Source organism: Argopecten irradians, chromosome 9 (genome assembly GCF_041381155.1).
Source record: "Argopecten irradians isolate NY chromosome 9, Ai_NY, whole genome shotgun sequence".
Classification (NCBI taxonomy): Eukaryota; Metazoa; Mollusca; class Bivalvia; order Pectinida; family Pectinidae; genus Argopecten; species Argopecten irradians.
The window spans coordinates 18620286-18641057 of record NC_091142.1 but is presented as its reverse complement, the minus strand read 5'-3'; the positions used below and the strand labels follow the sequence as shown (position 1 = coordinate 18641057).

The 20772-nt window shown below is 36.5% G+C and overlaps 2 protein-coding genes across 6 annotated transcripts; one reads left to right on the top strand and one right to left on the bottom strand.

Moving 5' to 3' along the window:
• Positions 1-761: 761 nt before the first annotated feature.
• On the top strand, positions 762-19733 carry LOC138331694 (uncharacterized). 5 transcript variants are annotated; one of them, XM_069279428.1, is made up of 4 exons: positions 762-910; positions 5754-5890; positions 6587-6661; positions 12396-19733. In XM_069279428.1, the coding sequence occupies exons 2-4, from the start codon at positions 5857-5859 to the stop codon at positions 17516-17518; spliced, it is 5232 nt and encodes a 1743-aa protein (XP_069135529.1). In that variant the 5' UTR covers positions 762-910; positions 5754-5856; the 3' UTR covers positions 17519-19733. The 5 variants fall into 5 exon arrangements, with proteins under 5 accessions (XP_069135529.1, XP_069135530.1, XP_069135528.1 ...); XM_069279429.1 differs by having other exon boundaries at positions 885-1020; XM_069279427.1 differs by lacking the exon at positions 762-910 and adding an exon at positions 1128-1360.
• Positions 8115-10570, bottom strand: LOC138331693 (uncharacterized protein KIAA1958-like). The gene is made up of 3 exons (XM_069279425.1): positions 9690-10570; positions 9315-9536; positions 8115-9008 (listed from the first exon to the last, which is right to left on the bottom strand). Exons 1-3 carry the CDS (start codon positions 10267-10269, stop codon positions 8296-8298), a joined length of 1515 nt encoding a protein of 504 aa, XP_069135526.1. The 5' UTR covers positions 10270-10570; the 3' UTR covers positions 8115-8295.
• Positions 19734-20772: the final 1039 nt, after the last annotated feature.

Below are 20772 nucleotides of genomic sequence, written 5' to 3'. Positions count from 1 at the left end.
ACAGTACAGAATAGTTATTCCTAATTTGCATATTACAGAGTTAACTATTTTAAACGTGTACACGCTAAAAATCAATATTTTAATTTAATTGTATAACAACTTTGCGAATACGAACTTAACAAAAGCCGGTAATTATCGAACGTTTAAAACATAGAGAGGCTGAGAAAAATATGTAGAACACTTTAAATACCTTTTCTATGCCAAAAATACGACAAGTCACACAGACCATACAACTTAAAACGCTACATCGACAGTTTCGGGTCAAAAGTCTTTCCGCATTGTTAAATTTTCCTAAAGATTCGTTTCATTTTCGTTTTATCTTTGAATTTTTCTTATCTTTTCATTAGTGGATTTTTACCAAATTCATCTATATATTCAGCTCATTATATTTGCATAGTTTTTTGTAATTTTTAATTTTTTAGATATCGTTATTTTTGTGCACAGCTCAAAGCTTCCTTTCCTTGTTATGCTAAGCATGTCGATGAAGATATTTTCTTGCTTATAAAACATACTTTTTTCTCAAAAGAATAAGTGACGAGAAACTATGCAAATATTATTAGCTGAAAGAGTAGAAAATTTCCCATTAGAACATCAAATTTGGTAAAAAATCTATTTGACTAGGAACTGTACACAAAGAAGTACTTTTATTAGTTGTGCACAACAATATCCATTTTGTGACGAGAGGAATTCCAGGCTTTGCCGTGATAATGACGTGACGTCATCGCTGAGTCTATTGTTCAATTGTTCTACGTCATATTTTTTTCAAATCACATTTTGATCGAAACACGGCTTGGCACTCTCTAAGAGGATTCCTGTGGCACTCAAAGGGTTCAAGACGGACCTAGTGATTTTATATTGTTTTCAGACGAGCTTTGACAAAACCCTCACAGGCCTGTATCAATACCTGCAGGTGCGTCTGGATATTTACTCGAAATAATGACATTAACAAATGGTCGAACCGGTTGTTCCGAATAAACGAAAACGGCACAAGTTTAGCTGACTACGCTTCGCCTAGCTAACGTTAGTACCTATATCCGGATTCGTTAACGTTCCTATACAATAGTGATATTGCATTGAAGTTCCAATGTATACGATATCGATGTCATATATATATAGTTAAATGTATGATGGCACAGAGGGTACGGTATACGTTAATTTAATTTATAGCGCTAGGTAGAACTAGTTTCTATTGTTTGCTAAATCCGGATTCCTGGTTTCTACTTGAAAAGTGAAAGTAGCATACATATTCCAGGTATTTAACAGGATGTGATTTATAGAAAATACACAACCTTGAATAACGTACCTTATTGCATATGATACATACCTACAAATTTAATGTAGGATGAACGGAATGTTTTATGTGAGTATTTTGACAGTCGGCCTTCATTTTGCTTGGTGTTTTACATAAATACAAAATGTACTTGTACAGTACAGTATAGTACAGATCTTGACTTGTACAGCGGAACAGATATCACATTTTGAAGTCAGTCACACGGAAGTAAGTACAAACAGGCTATTAGACTAATGTCATTTTATATTTAGTCTTCAGTCGGTATTTTGCCTGACATGGTCCCGACCAAGTGTTATCACTTTTAGTGTCAATTCCAAAATCCAAATTGGCCACCTCAGTGTATGTTATTTGTATATGCAAACTTCTCTCAAGTTCTACCAGTGCAATTTAATAATATGTAAGAAAATCAAACATTTTCTTCACCAGAAAACCAAGCTAATTACGCCCTAACTCCATATCAGAAAATGAATAGGTATTGAAATGTAGAATTTTTAAGACATATTTCAAGAAATTCTTTGAGATGGACAACATACAGCATCGATGAACTGACACTTTTCGAGGGGTTATGTCCTCGATGACAGCCATGAAAAAAGTACCTTACATCCGAGGTCAATGTACGATACCAATCGGAACACCTCGCCCACTTCTTCGAACATAGGCTCGGACCAATCGGAACACCTCGCCCACTTCTTCGAACATAGGCTCGGACCTAACTGTATGAATACACATGAAAATGATGTATTTTGTGATCCGCCGGACAATGACCAAATTACCACTACCTGTAGGACTATATCATAGAGGGTTACCTCCCTTGTGAAACATACAGCGTTATTTTTGTCTGCTTCAAAGCTCTATATGTACCACAAAGAAGAACTTAAAACAAACTCCCTGATTTTTACTATCTAAATTTGTGTTTTACAAGACGTATGAGATATATTTATTGGAATGAACATGAATGCTCGAACAAGAAACTATGAAATGTTTTAGAAAATTTATCCAACGGTAACCTTTTATGAATGGAATATATGACTTAATACATTATACTTCTTTGAAGAATGTTCTTAAATTGTACCTCAGTTCGTGCGTTATTTAAACCATTAAAACCGCCGACCAATGGTATTTTTTTCTATAGTATAAAAAAACAGGAGCGGACGAATCAAGTTTTTTTCAGTTACAAATGTTACTTACTTTACACCATTACCGTCATTGAAAATTTTGAGCTTCTTATTTTACTTCAAAATAAAAAATGTCAAAAATAATTAATTGCTTTCCAAAAAAGTTCATAGCACTATGTCCTATATGGAAAAAGTACTGATCGCGCATGCACCATTTAGCAAAATATACTATTTTACATATTTTTGTGTTAGTAAGACATACGTTTACATGAGTAAACACCATTTTTTTTCAAATGATGAGTATTGTTTATTCTCTGTCGGCGATGGAGCATCTTAAAACACATTTGTACCGAAATATCCATTTATTTGTGTGGTGACTGTTCCAACTTGAAGACCAGATAAGATACATTTTTTTTTTCATATGAAAGCGATATAGACAATAATCTAATTTGTTTACATGCTTCATCCGTGATTCCGGTCGCGTGGCATTATCAGTTCAATTAATATATCATTAAAAATTTAATTCTCTATAGTTAAAACTTTTATTCCTCGAATAAGAGATACAGAAAATGAGATATAAATACAATGTCTATATATATATACATGTGAACATATATACAATCAAAGAAACATTATCGTAATTATTACAAACTCCTCTTCTGATTTTACTTATCAGCCATTATAATCATACATGTACAAACAAATTTACTTATACTGCAGCTATTAATATACCGCTAATTTCATTAGTTTGCAATTATGGTTTTAAAGAAGTTCATAGAATATTCAAAACCTTTTGAATGATATCCTTAATCATCATATTAAGAATACGTAAAGATAAAACAATTACATGTTACAAGACATTCACTTTAACAAAATTGGTGATGTCCATTAAAAACAAATTTTGGCCCCTCCTTAAATCAAAAAGGTTATCTATATATGTTGCAATTGATGGTTCACAAGATCAATTGCATTTATGATTAAACTTTTTTTTCTTATTTTACAATAACTCATCTTCGTTACCACAAGAAATTTGAAGATATTACAACTATCGGACACTATATTCAAAGTAGGGATACGTAATGGAAAAAACGTTTTATAGCATATTTTCTCTACCGTTACTCCTAGGGTAGATTTTTTAAAGAGACTGTGCAAAAAATTGATTAATTTGTTCACAGGATCCCCTCCAATATGCTAAATTATCATACTACCGCTAGATAAAATTGAATTCTAGACATTTAGATATATACTTTTAGATAGTATAAGTTTGAAATATTGAACGTAAACGGTTGAAAAATGAATAAACAACAAAGTCGTAATATGTTTTTGAATTTTAATAGAAACAGTACCATTGTGCGTTATTATTTTACATTGATGACTCTAAATAACGGAACTGTTTTCACTGGGACCTTTTGAATCAAGGCCTGCTGTTTGACCGTACACCGCCCAAAAGAGAGCGACTGAATCATTATCAAAAATGAGGCAATTAATCAAATTTCTAGTTGTAATTTATATACAAAATCAAAGATACCATCATCTATAACTCATGTACATTAGATATAGATGCAGTCGAGGAATAAATACCTCTTATAGCCAACTGATTACGTTGAAGCGTGCTACCATGGGCGCCGCCATTTTTTACCGAAAGTAGTTCAAAATGGTTACTACTTAGGTCCGAGTCTAGTTTCGGAGAAAATGACGAGGTGATCCGATTGTGTACGATACATGTAGTTACATCCGAGGCGTTCCGAGTGGGAACAGAGTACTTAATTTCTTTTATTTTATAATACATAGCTTCCAAATATCTCCTTGATTTGTCTGTAGAAAAAAATATTTAGACGAAAAACTACTAGATCGGTTTTGAATGAAACGTGGCGGCAATGTTGGAACCATATGTAGATGTGCAATGTGCATGCAGGTTATGTTATTGCCGATATTTTGGTTGCCATGATAACCAGGTCACTATACACAGGTTTTTGTAAAATCGCCAATGACTTATTAATTATCCCCTGCGAAACGCGTTTCCTTTTGTTTCCGGACTATAACTCCAAAACCTTTTAACACGGCGCCATGAAACTTTCTTAATATATATCAGACAAGTGCCCTAGTTGTGCATTTTGCTATTTCGAGCCTTCCATTTTAGGTATTTTTTCGGTTACCGTGGAAACTTAGTAAAAAATACCAGATTACTGTTTCTTTTTGTTTCCGGGCTATAACTTCAAAACCGTTCAATGCAGCTCCATGAAACTTTCTGTATATATTAGACAAGTGCCCTAGTTGTGCCTTTTGCTGTTGCGGACCTTCAGATTTTGGATTTTTTCTTTTACCAACCATGGAAACTCTGTCAAAAATACCAAATTACAGTTTCTTTTTGTTACCTGGTGTTATTTTTTTCCAGTTTTACAATACTCGCATACATTCAAAGTTATACTTGAATAAATGTTACTTTGACCTTGATGTCTTTCGGTTTTATTCCAAATGCGGGGATATATATAATGCCACGCTTTGCGGCTCCTTGTTTTTAGCTCACCTGGTCAGAAGGGCCGGTGAGCTTATGTAATGGCGCGGCGTCCGTCGTCCGTCAACTTTTCACGAAAATCCCTACTAGTCATAAACAGCTGAATGGATTTTCACTAAATTTGGTTTGAAGGTTCCTTAGGTGAAGGGGAACCAATCTTGTATAAACGGAGACCCTGGCCACCCAGAGGCCTGAGGGGTGGGGCCCAATAGGGGAAATATAGCAAATTCTTTAAAATCCTTCTTCTTCTGTTGGAATGAAGGGATTTAGTTCTAATTTGGTCTGAAGCTTCCTTGGGTGAAGGGAAACCAATTTTGTATAAACGGTGGGTCTGGTCGCCCCAGGGTCTGGTCCCCCCAGGGGCCTGGAGGGCTGGGCCAAATAAGGGAAATATAGCAAATTCTTTAAAATCCTTCTTCTGTGGAAATGAAGGGATTTAGTTCTAATTTAGTCTGACACTTCCTTAGGTGAATTGGGTCCAATTTAGTCTGACGCTTCCTTAGGTGAAGTGGAACCAATTTTTTGTAAACGGTGGGGCTGTTTCCCCAGGGGCCAGAGGGGCAGGGCCCTATAGGAGAAATATAGCAAATTCTTTAAAATCCATCTGTAAAAATAAATAGATTAAGTTCAATTATAAAGCCTTCAAGTTGGTAGCTTGTGTTCCTGAAACAGGTGAGCGGTATAGGTGAGTGGGCCTCTTGTTTATCAATTTTGTTCAAACTTGGTCAATTGGTGTAACATAGAGATCAATGTCTATAATTTTACACATCACATTCTGAATATGGTTGTGTCAATAGAAAAATAAATTTTCTAAAATTTTGCCATATTTCAGATGGTAGACTTATAAGAGATGACTCATCACCACGGATTAAGGACTGAAACAAAAGAACCTGACACCATTTTCTTCATCTTCAAAACAAGCATCTGATGAAAACATGTCAGACAGCGATACCAACATTTCTGGGGAAGGTGATTGAATTTAAGATTAATAACAAAAATACAACATATTTGTCTGAATAAGCATGGCAAAACTCCCAAAGTGCATGAACATTTCAGGAAATTAGAGCTCTTGTATGTAATGGGATCATATTTAGACATTTGACAAAGCTATGTACTTGGTTAAACCCACGATTCAATTAGCAAAATAAGACAAAAATTTACTTTATTGATACAATGTATATGGTATTGATATTTTCAATATGCATTTGATAAAGATTTAAGAATTAGATATGAACTGGAGACCTTGAAAAGAGGGACTATTTATAGAGCTGGTACAGGCTTATAAATGAGTTGAATTTTAAATTGAATAATGTGTATGTCACTAATTGTTACACAATATTAATTTTAGAAAAGTATTGCCATCTTGAAAACACTTCTAGAGTTCTATCAGTGGGATTGAGCCTAATCTTGCCTGATTTTATCTTGACATGGTCTCCTCCAAGTGTTGTGATCGAAAATCAAAGATGAGTGCCACAGCTGCCATCTTGATTGCAAATTTTTAACATCTTCTTAATTTAGTTCTACCCTTGTTATTTAGCTGAAACTTGCCTGAAATGATCCTGACATTGTCTTGACCAAGTGTTGTTTTATTTAAAAAAAAAAAAATATCATACACACCTACAAATTTTGCTTTTTGTTTATGATTTTTCTCTCTCAATTTTTCAGCAGATAAAGAATTGGGCTATGGATACAGAAGTGAAATAAATGAGGAAAATCAGACATTTACACAAGGTTCTCCTGGTAAGTTGGAAACTGTCTATCAAACCATGCCAGAGGGCGCAGAAATGTGTTTACAAACCATATTTGAAGTTCTCAAGGCTTTATTTCAAACAGTTTGCGTTTATGCCGTCCCTACATAATTTTTAAACAGAGAAAATCAAAAGCACTCCCATTTTTGTGGAACTCCATTCCAGTTATATAAGGGGACCCCATTTTATATGAGGAGGACTCCATTTATGTAACACCCAGCTCAATCACTGATAATAGTTGATTAATGTAATAATGTAAAACCTTGATATTTAATCAATGAAGTAGAGGTGATTGATAAGGCAATATTTCATAAAGCTTGATAAGTTCTCCGGAAATTTAATGAATTTGACACTTTCTACAATATAGTTGCTAATATTCATGGGAGGTTTAATTACGCTTAATTAATTAAGGAATTTATCGTAATTCGCAAACTTTAAAACCTTATGATTTTTTTCCAAATTCATCAGTTTACATATCACACCTTTTTGAAGTCTACAACGATTATTCACGAAAATAAACCTCAATATTGAGCTCCAAACTGCCCATTGTGAAATTTTAAACCACCAAAATATAACAATTATACAGTATACAAACCCATTTTCTTTTTAAATCTCACTATTTTGTTCAAATAATTATTATATAATGACGTAAACATAGTAGATTAATACTCGACATTATTTTATAATGTGTGAAAAGGTGTATATGTTGTGTACCAAGTATGTATGTATATAAGGTATATATATTTTCCTATAAAATAATGACGAATGATAGTGAGTGAGTGAGTTACATGTCAATATATGTCCATGTATTTATAAAATTGAGTGAAAAAAAATAAAATTATAAAAAAAAAATTTTTATAATGAAAAAATGCTTTGTAGCTCTGGAATTTGAATGAATTTGGCTTTGGTAAGTCAAGTCCCAACCAGAAAATGAAAGAGGGGTAGCATACAGTATTCATCTCATCTTGTCCCAATACATGTTGTCATACCGTGATGTCCTGAAGTGGCCTGTCCTGTCTCATTACATGTCGTCATGTCCTGTAGTGACCTGTCCTGTCTCATTACATGTCGTCATGTCCTGTAGTGACCTGTCCTGTCTCATTACATGTCGTCATGTCCCGTAGTGACCTGTCCTGTGTCATTACATCTCGTCATGTCCTGAAGTGACCTGTCCTGTCTCATTACATTTCGTCATGTTCGTTTTAGACCTGTCAAAAAAATGGCTGAGAGGCAGTCATATTGGATTGTGATGGTTGAAATTATTATATGACAATTTTGATATCACACCCTTTATCAGCCCGAGACCGTGATATCAGCCCAAGGGCCGCAGGCCCGAGGGCTGATATCAGGTCAAGGGCTGATAAAGGGTGTGATATCAAAATTGTCATATCATAACCTTTTTATCACACATTTTGAAAAAAATAAGAAGGGATAATCAAACACTTCAACAATTTATTATCACATATCCATATAATGCGATTTCACCATTATTACGAATGGCGACATTTCAATGGCTTGTATGTAACACAACGTACATATATATATAAATACATGTACTAGTTCATTTGAACATGTACTTATAAAAGTGTATGTATGACATTTCTATAAAGTTCCATAAAAAATTATTTATTCATCACTGTCTGAGTCAATTACTCTAACTCTCTTCCTTGAGTTTTCTTTGAAAAAATTAAATGTGATGTTCCCCGACATGTTAGCTCCGGCTAGAATGGAACCGGCTGTAGAACCCAAGTTGTAACCCTGGTTTTGTCCAGAAATAGTTTGTTGAACGGCATTGTGATTTACGTTATTGACAGCTTTGGTAATTGGGACCAATATATTGTCGGAGTTGGCTGTCTCGTGCGCGTGGATGGTTTTCAAGGCATCCTCAATCTCTTGTGAAGCTAGAAGAAGATCCTGATCTCCTTGGTCACAGTTCTCGTCAAAATCAGTGTTTTGTGGTACCGACACACTGCTACTAGATAATACAGCAGACATTTGCTTTTGTTGCTCGAGTGAGGCACTGGAATAATGGTTAATTGAGTTCATATTCTTATGTCCTGTGAGTTGTACTATCTGTGTCGGGTCAACACCACTGTGAAGCAACTTTGTAACGGTTGTTTTTCGGGCTGAGTGATTGACTTTTCTTCCCAATATCCCCGCTTTGTCACACATACTTTTCATTATCAAACCGATCTTGTTTTTACCCATGTGTTGTTTTGTGTACCATTTCTCTCCGTGAGCGTTGTTATTAATTGCCAAGTAAAATTTGGAGTCTGGGTCTGGGTCTGGTCGCTGAGCGGCGTACGATTTGTACGACTCTACTGGACAGCGAGGATTACCTTTAATAAAAGATAAAAAAAAAATGTAACGAAACACGATGAAAAATACACGTGTAAGAATCTTTATTCGTATGTATTTTTCGTAGTTTTTTGTCTAAATGGGCTAATTAGTAAGCTTGTACATGTATCATAATTACGGAACGACGAGATGACCGAAATCGGGAAAAAAATATCTAAAAAAACGGAATGCGGAATTACTGGAGATTATACTAAAATGTTGAATGTGGCATTACTGTACAGTACAAGTAATATGCGAAGCGAAAACGGAACAAGAAAAATAAGAAATTCATACACTAGGTACAGTACCTGGAACTGCGAACATCTTAGCCTGGAATTTCCTGATGTTATTCATATCTCCTGTACGTGTTTTAGTGAGTCGTTCTGTATGTTGTACATATTCCTCTCCTTCGGAAGTCCGTTTCAGTTCCAGGTCACCCCACAACATATCCACATGCTCCTTCCGACTTCGTAACCCAAAATGCATGGAATTATTTAGCCAAACGGTATTACGCAGAGCTTCAGGTGAACCTTGGAAATATAAATAAAATTCTTAATAATCTAATATTCAATCAACATTATAATTTTGAGCATTAATTTCATGATAGACAGTAGATTTATTTTTAAATTGTTTTAAAACAAGCGCGTCAATAATAAGTTACAGTGTTCATGTACAGTACTTACTATTGCCAAGCTGGCCTTTGTTGTAGAGTATGTCGATTTCATTATCAGTTAGAACATCGGCTTGGTTTTTCTTATTCCCAAGTCCTTTCGCCTTCAGCTCCTTCATTTTGGCAGCTAGCACGTCCTGGGAATGTTTGAAGTCTACATGTGTTAAAATATTAATTCCGTAGCTATTTTCCAGCAAATGTCGACTAATACTACTTTGAAAGCTTTTTAGCGTTGTAGGTTCGTACTCAGAACGATCAGATTTCCGCACAGAAAGGAAAAATCTGGCGAGCAAACTGTCAAGTTCTTTTGGTGGTATGGTTCCCATATCTCTTGATTCGTTTACCGAAGTGAGCCATAGATTGACTGTGTTTAAGTCTGATTTTGTTTTCCTTTTAGTGTTTAAGTTTTTCATACTTTCGATGAATGTCGAAGTTTCATTTTCTCCAATATCAACAAACCTTGCTTCATCCCGTCCTGTAGAATCCCCATGTATCTGATTTTTCTGTTCCTTTTCTATAAGTTCGTCCAATTGATTGATACGCGCAGCCAAGGAATTTAATACTCTATCAGCTGTCCGCGGACTACTCGCCATCTTGTTGTTGACGTCGTCTGAGCCTGGCGTCTAATGACGTCTGACGTAACATGACGTAATTTATGACGTAGACCTACTGTTTAGTTCGGAATGAAAAAACCCGGATGACGTGATATCAGCCCGGGCCGATAACTGATATCAGCCCGGGCCGATAACTGATATCAGCCCGGGCCGATAACTGATATCACTGATATCAGCCCGGGCTGATATCAAATTATGACGTCATAATGTGATATCAGCCCGGGCGCTGATATGACGGCGCGGACAGCACCAGTATCGCATGGGCAAAACGTTCATTATCAAAGACAAAAGTGTGATGGTTGAAATTAATTACCACTATATCTCATAAAGGACTGAAGGAATCTTTATCAAATATCCTATGTAGTATGTAGTTAACCTTTGAAAAGCAGAGAAAAGATATCCCTCTTTCTATTATCAGAAGTAGACCATTCTTTGGTTGGCACCAATATGATTAGAACAAAATGTCATATTGATCTAAAATTCAAAAAACATTTGTGAATACTTTCAAAGACATAAATCCAGTCTTTTTGTGACCTCTTGAAATGTTATGAAGGTATTAATACGTCAGAGCTTAATTGCCACAGTTAATACTGAAAATTATCATACATTGGACTTAAAAGTAACATGCATGTATAGGTATAGTGCAGTGGCTACTTAAATATCCACTTTTGGTTTCCCTTGGTACCGTGATATGCATATCGCATTGTTAGATTGATATGAAAACAAGATGGCGATAGGCAGCCATCTTAGAATTTGACAATTGAAGTTTGCTATCTCAATTTCTCACAGAGTACTGAATGGATCTCTTTCAGCCTAAGTTGTATGCATTGCTTTTGATAATGAGGTTTATTATCACTATATTTCTCTGAAAAGGTCTGTCTTAGATATAATAATAATTATAGATCTAGAAAGGACCTGCCCCAAATTTAATATCTAGACTCCCCATGGGCCCTAGTTATGCATTGTATTTTTGGACTTATCAGACATCAATATGGCAGACAGGTAGCTACATGTATTTTTAAGTTTGTTTTCTATCTTACATATTGAATGCATTGTAGGTAGGTTTGGATACCGTTAAAAATGAAATGGTATAATACCATACCATATTAATGAATCGATACTGGTATTTTAATGATACCAAAATTGAAGAAATTCACTGGTTATCTACCATACTACTGTTACTACGTATAGATTTTATTTGCTTTGACATTGTAATTATAAGAAAATAGACAAATTGTTGTAAAAACAATGTAGTTTCCATTATAAAACAGAACTGCAAGACTTTGACTCTCTCTCCTTCATTTAGTCCCTATTTGGATTTCATTAGAAAATCATGTGTTTATATTTTTCAAGTATTGATAAGAGTATCGGTTCTTTTTAAAATAGGTGTGTACCAATATTTTTTAAAACGTGTAACGATACTTTATCCGTATGGGCTATCGGAATCCATCTATAATTATAGGACAGATATGAAAACAGACTGACCAACAGTCAGCAGTATTATATTTTGACAATTGAAGTTTGTTATCATTGTAGTTCATATGCAGGTACCCCTTGTTTGCTGTAGTTCTGTCCATTGCGTTTCTTTTAAGATCAGAAAGAGAATGGATAACATGCAGCCCTATTGAAATTTGAAAATATTCTGAAAATAGTACTGGAGAGGTCTTCCTGAAGTTGAATTTGTAGGGTCGTTCTGGTCTCTAATTTGCATATCCATTTTGGAACAAAGCCAAACACAGCATGGCAGAGAGTGACTATATTGGATTTGACAATTGGAATGTGTGCCTGCTCTGCTGACTTTATGTAAAGTTTACACTATTATAAATATTTCAAAGGAAGAGGGAAAAAGGAGTAAAGATGCTTTCCATTGACTGACATTATCATTTGTACTGTTGTTCAAATGTATTTGCTTCTATTGTAACCAGATCATGTTAAGATATTACATACTGTATAAACTTAAACTATAACAACACAAGTCAAAGTTCATGCAAGTGATTAAATAACGTCAACATCAGATGCATGGAGTATGGAGGTTTATAGCTTAGTCATTGACTTAATGATCTAGTTTTCTATGGCTTTAACATGGTTTGCATTTATTGCTTCAGGTTCGTCACGGTTAGATGAACAAGGAGAATTGGACAAGACTTCACCTTACCATGAGGGATCACAACACTATACCAACAACCGGAGCAGGTCAGTTGATGAACTAGGATATAAACATAGAGGTATTGAAGCCAAACACACAAAACCGAAAGCAGCAGTGTTTGTGAAATTTGCTGAGAACGTTCATGAAAATTTTGACATGTTTAGGTACATTTCACAGAGGCTACCAGACAGAATGTCATTCACTCTTGTAGAACAAATCAATGATACTGGGAACACAGTTGTCCGTTTGGAATGCCCAAGTAGATATGATGCTGAACGCCTGGTGGAGGAGCTAGAAAAAAGTAATGATAAATGCCGCACAAAAGTCTGCTGTTTTTATTCGTTGGAAGAAGCACGCAGTCTACCGATGCCAACAGAAGAGACAGTTCAACTTTTTCTCGGAAAATGTACAGAAGAGATAGTGAAGAGGACAGAAAAGTCATTGGCAGCACACGAAACTAAGATCGGAGAGCTACAAGAAAAAATAGCACAACGTCAGGGCTCAAAACCTAAATATTTGTCTCTAGAAGATTTCGAAGTTACTCGTCAAGAGCTGAAAGCATTGGAAGACAAATTGAAAGAATTGAAACTCCAAAAAGTTGAATTTCAAAATTTTCTCGCAACAGTTCATCAAATATTTGTTGAAATTCAGAACTCTCCTAAATGTGAAAAACCAGCCATGGACATTTTGAAAGCATTTGGTGTAGAATGCAACAGACTTGAGAAAGCTTTGCCGATGTATGCTAGAAGAACGGATATCCTGGATGTGGTGAAGAATAACCAAGTATCAATAATAATTGGAGAGACAGGATCAGGAAAAAGCACACAGATGGCCCAGTATCTTTATCAGAGTGGACACGCTACTACAGGATTGATTGCTTGCACTCAACCACGCAAGATAGCTGCCGTAAGTGTTGCTACACATGTGGCGAGCGAGATGGGCACCGAGGTAGGAGATGTGATTGGGTATAAAGTTGGGATTCAAGAAAAGAAAACACCTGACACAAAAGTTCTCTTTATGACAGATCATGTTCTTTTGAAGGAATGCCTTCGTGATAGAAGTCTGTCCTCATTTTCTTGTATCATCATTGACGAAGCACACGAGCGAAGTATATATACTGATTTACTCCTTGGTATGATAAAAAGCTGCCTTGATGTGCGCACAGACCTTCGTGTGGTAATCACATCTGCCACCATTGATCCTGAAGTCTTCGTCAAATACTTTGGCCATTGCCCAGTACTACAAGTTTCAGGGAGGATGTTTCCGGTAGAGATCATATGGAAAGAGGTTAATTCTGATCAAGAATCTTTCTCGAACTACATTGAGGAATGTGTCCAGAAAGCAATAGATGTTCACTACAATCAAACTGATGGAGACATCCTGGTATTTGTTACTTCTCCCAACGAGACAGAATTGTGCTGTGATAAGTTTATTAATTACACGAAAGGAAGAAATCAAAATTATGTTTGCATGCAACTACATGGGAAACTCCAAGCTGACGAACAAAGAAAAGTCTTTGACAGCATTATTGGTAAACGGAAAATAGTTTTTGCCACCAACAGTGCTGAGACGTCGGTTACCATTCCTGGCATCCGATATGTGATCGACACTGGCCTGGTAAAGGAGATGAGCTATGATCCAAAACGGAAAATGAACACATTGGCAGTGACAACTGTAACGAAAAGCTCAGCTGACCAGCGAAAAGGTCGCGCGGGACGTCTTGGCCCTGGGGTATGCTTTCGTTTATATACAAACGAGGAATATGACAAAATGAAAACGAACATGGTCCCTGAGATTTTGCGCGTGAATTTGGGTCAGGCAATGTTGAAGCTTTTTGAACTTGACATAGATCCACTGGAATTTGATTTTGTCATGGCTCCATCAAAAGAAAACATGGAAAGCGCTGTAAGCGAGTTAGAAAAACTTGAAGCTATATCTGAAAGAAAAATAACCGATCTTGGCAAATGGATTTCAAAGTTACCTTTTGATCCTAAATTTGGAGTTTTTGTATATGACACATTGGCGATAGATGTTGGTTTAGAAGGAATAGTTGTTGCTGCAGCTTGTAGCGGAGGTCCTGTTTTTTACCGAGCTGGAACAACTGACGAAAAAGAGCAAGCCGATCGAAAGAAAGTGCCTTTTTGTCATGCAGATGGTGACTTGATGACTATGTTGAACGTTTTCAGAGAATGGACCAGTCAGCCTGAAAAATCAAGGGGAACGTGGTGTTTCAATCAGTCTATAAATGGCAAGGCGATGAAAGGAATCAAGGAAGTCGTCAAGGATGTTTTGATCACATTGAAGAGAGAAATGAAAATAGAAGTACCTTTTCAATTCGAGGATGCGAAAAACGCTGACCACAAGCTGATAAAACCCATTCTAAAGATATTCAATGGAAACATAAGCCATTATCTGGGACATCCAAAGGCCGGATATGTTCTTGCTGCAAAGGACCAGAGAGTTGAAGTCCATCCATCATCAGCCTTGATGTCTTTGGGTAGTCAACCAGAGTGGCTTGTTTTTGATCAAGTGATGAGGACATCTAGGGACTTTGCGATGAATATAACGCCAATTAGCGAGGAAATGGTGTTACGTGGCATTGAGGAGGGACTATTGGATGTGAACATTGAAGAAGCCAAGAGCAAACGAATTATACCAATCATAACAACTTGTGTGGGATCACAAGTGTTCAGGGAAATTGTTGGGCCGAGATACACAGCTCTCAGGACATTCGAAGCAAGCTTGATAGAAAAGTGTTCCGGGTCCGTCGTTGTTGTTGAAGCTGACCGTGAAGTGGGAGAAGTGAAGATATTCTCAAACACACTCAAAAAGGAAATATTGGAAAGATCGCTGGATGAGATGTTAAAACCAATCAAAGAGAAGTTCCTCAGTGAGGAAAGGGAGGAAAACCTGGGCACTAAATCAACTGGTCGGTCAGTACGTGCTGTCCTAGGAGCTGGGGGCTGTACCAAGGCGATGTTTATGCCAGATGAGTACAAGGTTGTAATGATACACTGTGCCGTAAACAAAACACAGGAGCTGGAATATGATGAAGTTTTCCAATATTTTAGCCAGTTTGGAACAATAGAAAAGTGTAACAAATACCATTTCAAGAAGAATGCACCGTCGCTCTGGGGTCAGGTTATATATCAGAAAACAGAGGATGCTGTACGAGCAGTTACAAACACCACAGGGAATCCTGATCTCTCTGCACGCCCAAATGTTCGATCGATAAGTGATCAATCTGATAAATTCACAGTTCGCATACAGTGGTGTCGGAGACGATCACGGGGCTTTGGATTCGTCACATTCAGTAGTTCGATAGATGCCGACAATGCTGTTCGGTATGGTCAAATCGAGGTAGGCAATTCACTCGCCAAGATCAAACCATCGAAAACTAAAGGGGCCAACCAAACTACAGAAGGACAGATTCACGTAGCTGGACTGAGCCAAAATGTTAACGAAGATGTTTTGAGGGAAAGTATTGCCACAACCTTGAACCTGGATCCAACCACTAGTATAACAAGGGTATCAATTACAAGGGAAAGGGTCAACAGCGAAAGTGAAGACATTCTCAATGCGATTAAACGACGACTTCGCGTGGAAATCGAAAACTATGTAAATCAAGGTGCCTACACATTGGAGCTGAAGCCCATCCAACGAGAAACAGAGACCAACTTTACTGCCTTTGCTACTTTCGATAAGCCCGAAGATGGTCAAAAAGTCTGTGAAAAAATGGATCACAAATTTGAGATGACCGACCAGACTGTCTCTGCGAAGCCTATTCTCAATTGCTCATTGTTCATCCCGAAGAGAATATACGATAAAAGTGGCGATGCAGTTAATCAGTGTGTCAGCAAACTTGAAGCAGAAGGAGTTCGAATGAAAACGAAAACTCTTCGAAATGAAAACGTTGTTGTTGAAATAAGTACAGATGACGTTGAAACCCTCGTCAGAGCCAGACGATTATTCCAAGACATCATTAAAGGGGAAGTGATCGAATATGACGAGTCAGCCTCTCTGAAGTCGTTATTCACATGGGAAGGCCGCAACAAATTGAAGCAGATCATGAGCCAAACTGAAACACTCATCTTAACAGATAGTCGGGTGATGACAGTCTCCATCCATGGGCTCCAACAAAACCGACAAAAAGCAAAACAGAAAATTGAAGAATTTCTGTTAGAAATAACCTCTGATTCCTCTGAAGTTGTGGATTTGAAAGGAGATGGAAAGCCACCAGGTCTATTGAAGGCGATTTTCTTGAAATATGCATCTGATTTCTCTAAACTGTGTGAGGAAACTGGCCTTATTTCTGTTCGATTACTTCAAAGAAATCATCGATTGATGCTCTTTGGATCAAAAGGGTCTATCAGTACCGCTAAATCACTCATAAGTGAGGTAATGGAAAGTCCTGTCGCTGTTCAAATGGAGGAAGATGCACCCGAATGTGTCACATGTTATTGTCCAGTGGACCGTAAAGATTTGTACCGTGTAGAATGCTGTGGCCATCCTTACTGTAAGGAATGTATCCAGGTCCAGATCCAAACGTCGATCACTAACAGAGAGCTACCACTGAAGTGTGAAATGGAAGACTGTCACACTCCCTTTACGTGGCAAGATATCAACAATCTGTCAAAAATGGGTTATATCAAAATAACCGACCTAGTCGATTCGTCAGTCGGTAAATTTGTTCAAGAAAACAAAACGCAATATCATTTTTGCATAACACCTGATTGTCCTATCGTGTACCGGATCACAGAGCCCGAAGAATCCTTTTCCTGTCCAGAATGTCAAATCAAGATATGTACAAGCTGCCACGTACAGTGGCATACTGGTATCACATGTGCCATGTTCAAAGCCGAGAAAACGGAAGACCATACCTTGCAAAAGTGGTTCTCCGAGAATACAGCCAACCGCAAAAAATGTCCAAACTGTTCCGTGCCCATAGAAAAAGATGGTGGATGCAACCGTATGGGATGTTTATCATGCCAAAAGCATATCTGTTGGCTATGTTTGGCATATTTCAATGACAGTGGTGCATGTTATGACCATCTTGCTAAAGTTCACGGAGGCTATTTTTGAAAAGAAAAGTGGCACAGCAGAAAGACATTGTGACGAAGACTGTAACAGAACAGAAGGCTTATTGCAGGAGGAATTAAGCTGGTGGTGAAATTTTAAATGGCTTTCATTAAAACATAGACATGATTCAATCTTAATTTCTTTATGGTGCAAGCAAACTCAATTGGGTGTTTCTAGTGTCTGATAAAAGGAAACTACTGTATATTTTCCCGTTGAAATCAAGGATGTGGCCTCATGGATATGACTTTTAATGAAATAATGACAGTACATGTAACGGCAGTGAATGATTTCAATTATTTAAAACAATGGCAATTGTAACACAATTGTTTTTTATGTGTTATATTTAACACTTTTTAATTAAGGTATCTTCAGACATGTATATTTTGACAAAAAAAAGAAAATAATAATGTTTTGCCCAATTTAAAGATAAAAAATCACCGGAATAGCCATTTTATTTCGCCAACTTATGATATCTCGTCATCACCCTAATTATGCCTCAGTAACCGCCGTATACAAAACGTTTAACGTTGCAGTAGAGGTAGTATGGCGTCAGGGGGTTTTCCCGGCGGCGTCTGATTATTAATCCTTAGAAAACGGCATCTGTGGAGAGGTTATGCTAGTTCCTTTCTGCCGGTCACTTTTTTTTAACTTATTCCTGGTGATCGATTTTCGCGGATCATCGTTTAGACTATGAAAGCGTTATTTACGTGACAGGTTGTCATATGATAAAAATATTTCACGAGCTACTATCTGTCTTAAATTTGAGTGAATCCGTGAATTTAGCGAAGTAAAAAAAAAGCTAATATCAGCAACAATACATTATTTATTCACAATACATGTACCATGAAAGGTCGACCCATATAAATTATATGATTAAATTATAAGATGTCTATACAACGTAGTGGAGGCAGTGACCTTAGTTAACATTTTATGAAAATGTCACAATTTTGATTACTTCTATTATGTATCATTAGGGATTTCCATTGAGGATGGAAATCCCTATTGTTATTGTTCTGTTTTTTCTTCTTATTATTATTATTCTTTATTTTTCTTTTTTTTTTCTTATTTCCACAAATCTTGTTAGCAGGATATCTCAGGAACGGAATAAGGTACGACGCTCAACTTTGGACATGTTATGAATGTACATAAGATCTGGAAATGTACGTTCGATTTTTTACAAAAATGTTCAAGGTCAAGGTCACAGACGTAAAAAACAATTTTTTGGAACGAAGTTTAAACGCTCATAACTTCATTACCGTACGCTGTACATCGTTCACGTTTTGTTATTCAGACAGATCGTGACATTGCGCGTGCTTTTCCCATGCCATGTTTTCAGAGATTATGTCAAGGTCAAGAGTTCGCTACGGGGTCAAACAAAGGTCAAAAACGAAATTTACCACAGAAAAATTTTGAAAGTTGAATATGAAAGGTCATGCCCTCAGAAATATATAATGACAAGTTTTAAGGTCATGAAATCCAAAATAGCGGAGATATAGGCCTTTGAAAAAAGGCTATTTTGGAGTTTTCCCGCCAAAAATTTTTAAGGTTTCAGCGCCTTTAATACTTAACACACATGCTTGATTTTTTGTATAGACATAGCATGGACGAATGTCTACAGAACTTATGCTGTTTTATTGACCTTGACATTCATTCAAGGTCACAGGGTTCAAAAAGCTTTAAATCTTTAAACGACTTCTTCGTAATAAATAAGAGGTGTAGAGCGCTGAAATTTGGAGACGTTATGTACGTACATGAGTTCTTAAAATGTACTCCCAATTTTGGAGGATAACGTTCAAGGTCAAGGTCACAGACGTAAAAAACTGCTTTTTTCGAACGAACTTTAAACGCTCATAATTTCATAACCGTTCGCTACACAACATGTACGTTTCATTCTCCATGTAGATCACGATAATTCACGTTTTTTTCTCAATACATGTTATCAGAAATTATGTCAAGGTCACGAGTTCACTAGGGGGTCAAATGAGGTCAAACAAAGGTCAAAAATGAACTTTACCATAGAAATGTTTCGAAGGGCGCATATGAAAGAGCATGTTCTCAGGCACATAAAATGACCAAATTCAAGGTCATATGATCCAAAATGGCGGAGATATAGGACATCAAAAATCGAAATTTTAGTTTATATTTGCCCCTGCCCGAGACGTTTCAGCGCCTTAATACCTGTATGTACGGTGTTGATTTTTCATACCACTGTTGTATGAACTTTTGTCTTCAAAAGTTAGGGTTTTAAAGGGATTATATAGAAAAATGGCGGAAATATAGCTCTCCAAATATGGCAATTTGTTCCATTTCCTTATTTTTCAACGTAATTTGTGTGCTCGTAGCGCCTTCATAATTTAATGTAGGGTGTTGATTTTTTGTAAATGTAGACTTTAACATATTATCTGTATCGGGTTTCAATTTCAAAGACAAAGCACTGAAAATGGCGGAATTGTAGCCCTCCGAATATGGCGTTTCGTTCATTTTTTTAAAGTAAATTTTACCGTTATTTATGAATTTTCAAAGAAAATTGTTTTGAATTAGATGTGAAAGAGCATGCTCTAAGACACATAAAATGACCAAGTTCAAGGTCATAAGATTCAAAATGGCGGAGATATAGGACATCGAAAATCGAAATTTTAGTTTATATTTGTCCTTGCACGAGACTTTCAGCGCCTTTAAACCTGTTTGTACAGTGTTGATTTTTCATACCTGTGTTGTATGAACTTTTGTTTTGAAAACAAATGAGTTGCAAGGGGTTATATAGAAAAATGGCGGAAATATAGCTCTCCAAATATGGCAATTTGTGTCATTTCCTTATTTTTGTCCCGTAATTTCTGAGCTCGTAGCACCTTTATCATTTATTGTAAGGTGTTGATTGTTTGTAAATATAGACATTGGCACATTCTCTGTACAGAGTTTTAATTTCAAAGTCATGAATTTGAAAATGGCGGAAATATAGCCCTCTGAATATGGCATTTCGTTCACTTTTTAACGTAAATTTTACCGTAATTTTTGAAATTTCAAAGAGAAATGTTTTGAATAGGATGTGAAAGAGCATGCTCTAAGACACATAAAATGACCAATTTCAAGGTCATAAGATTCAAAATGGCGGAGATATTGGACATCAAAAATCGAAATTTTAGTTTATATTTGTCCCTGCGCGAGACGTATCAGCGCCTTTAAACCTGTATGTATGTAGTAGGGTCATATTTTATGTGAATTTATGTAATAAATAAAAGTGGTATAAAAGTGTATTT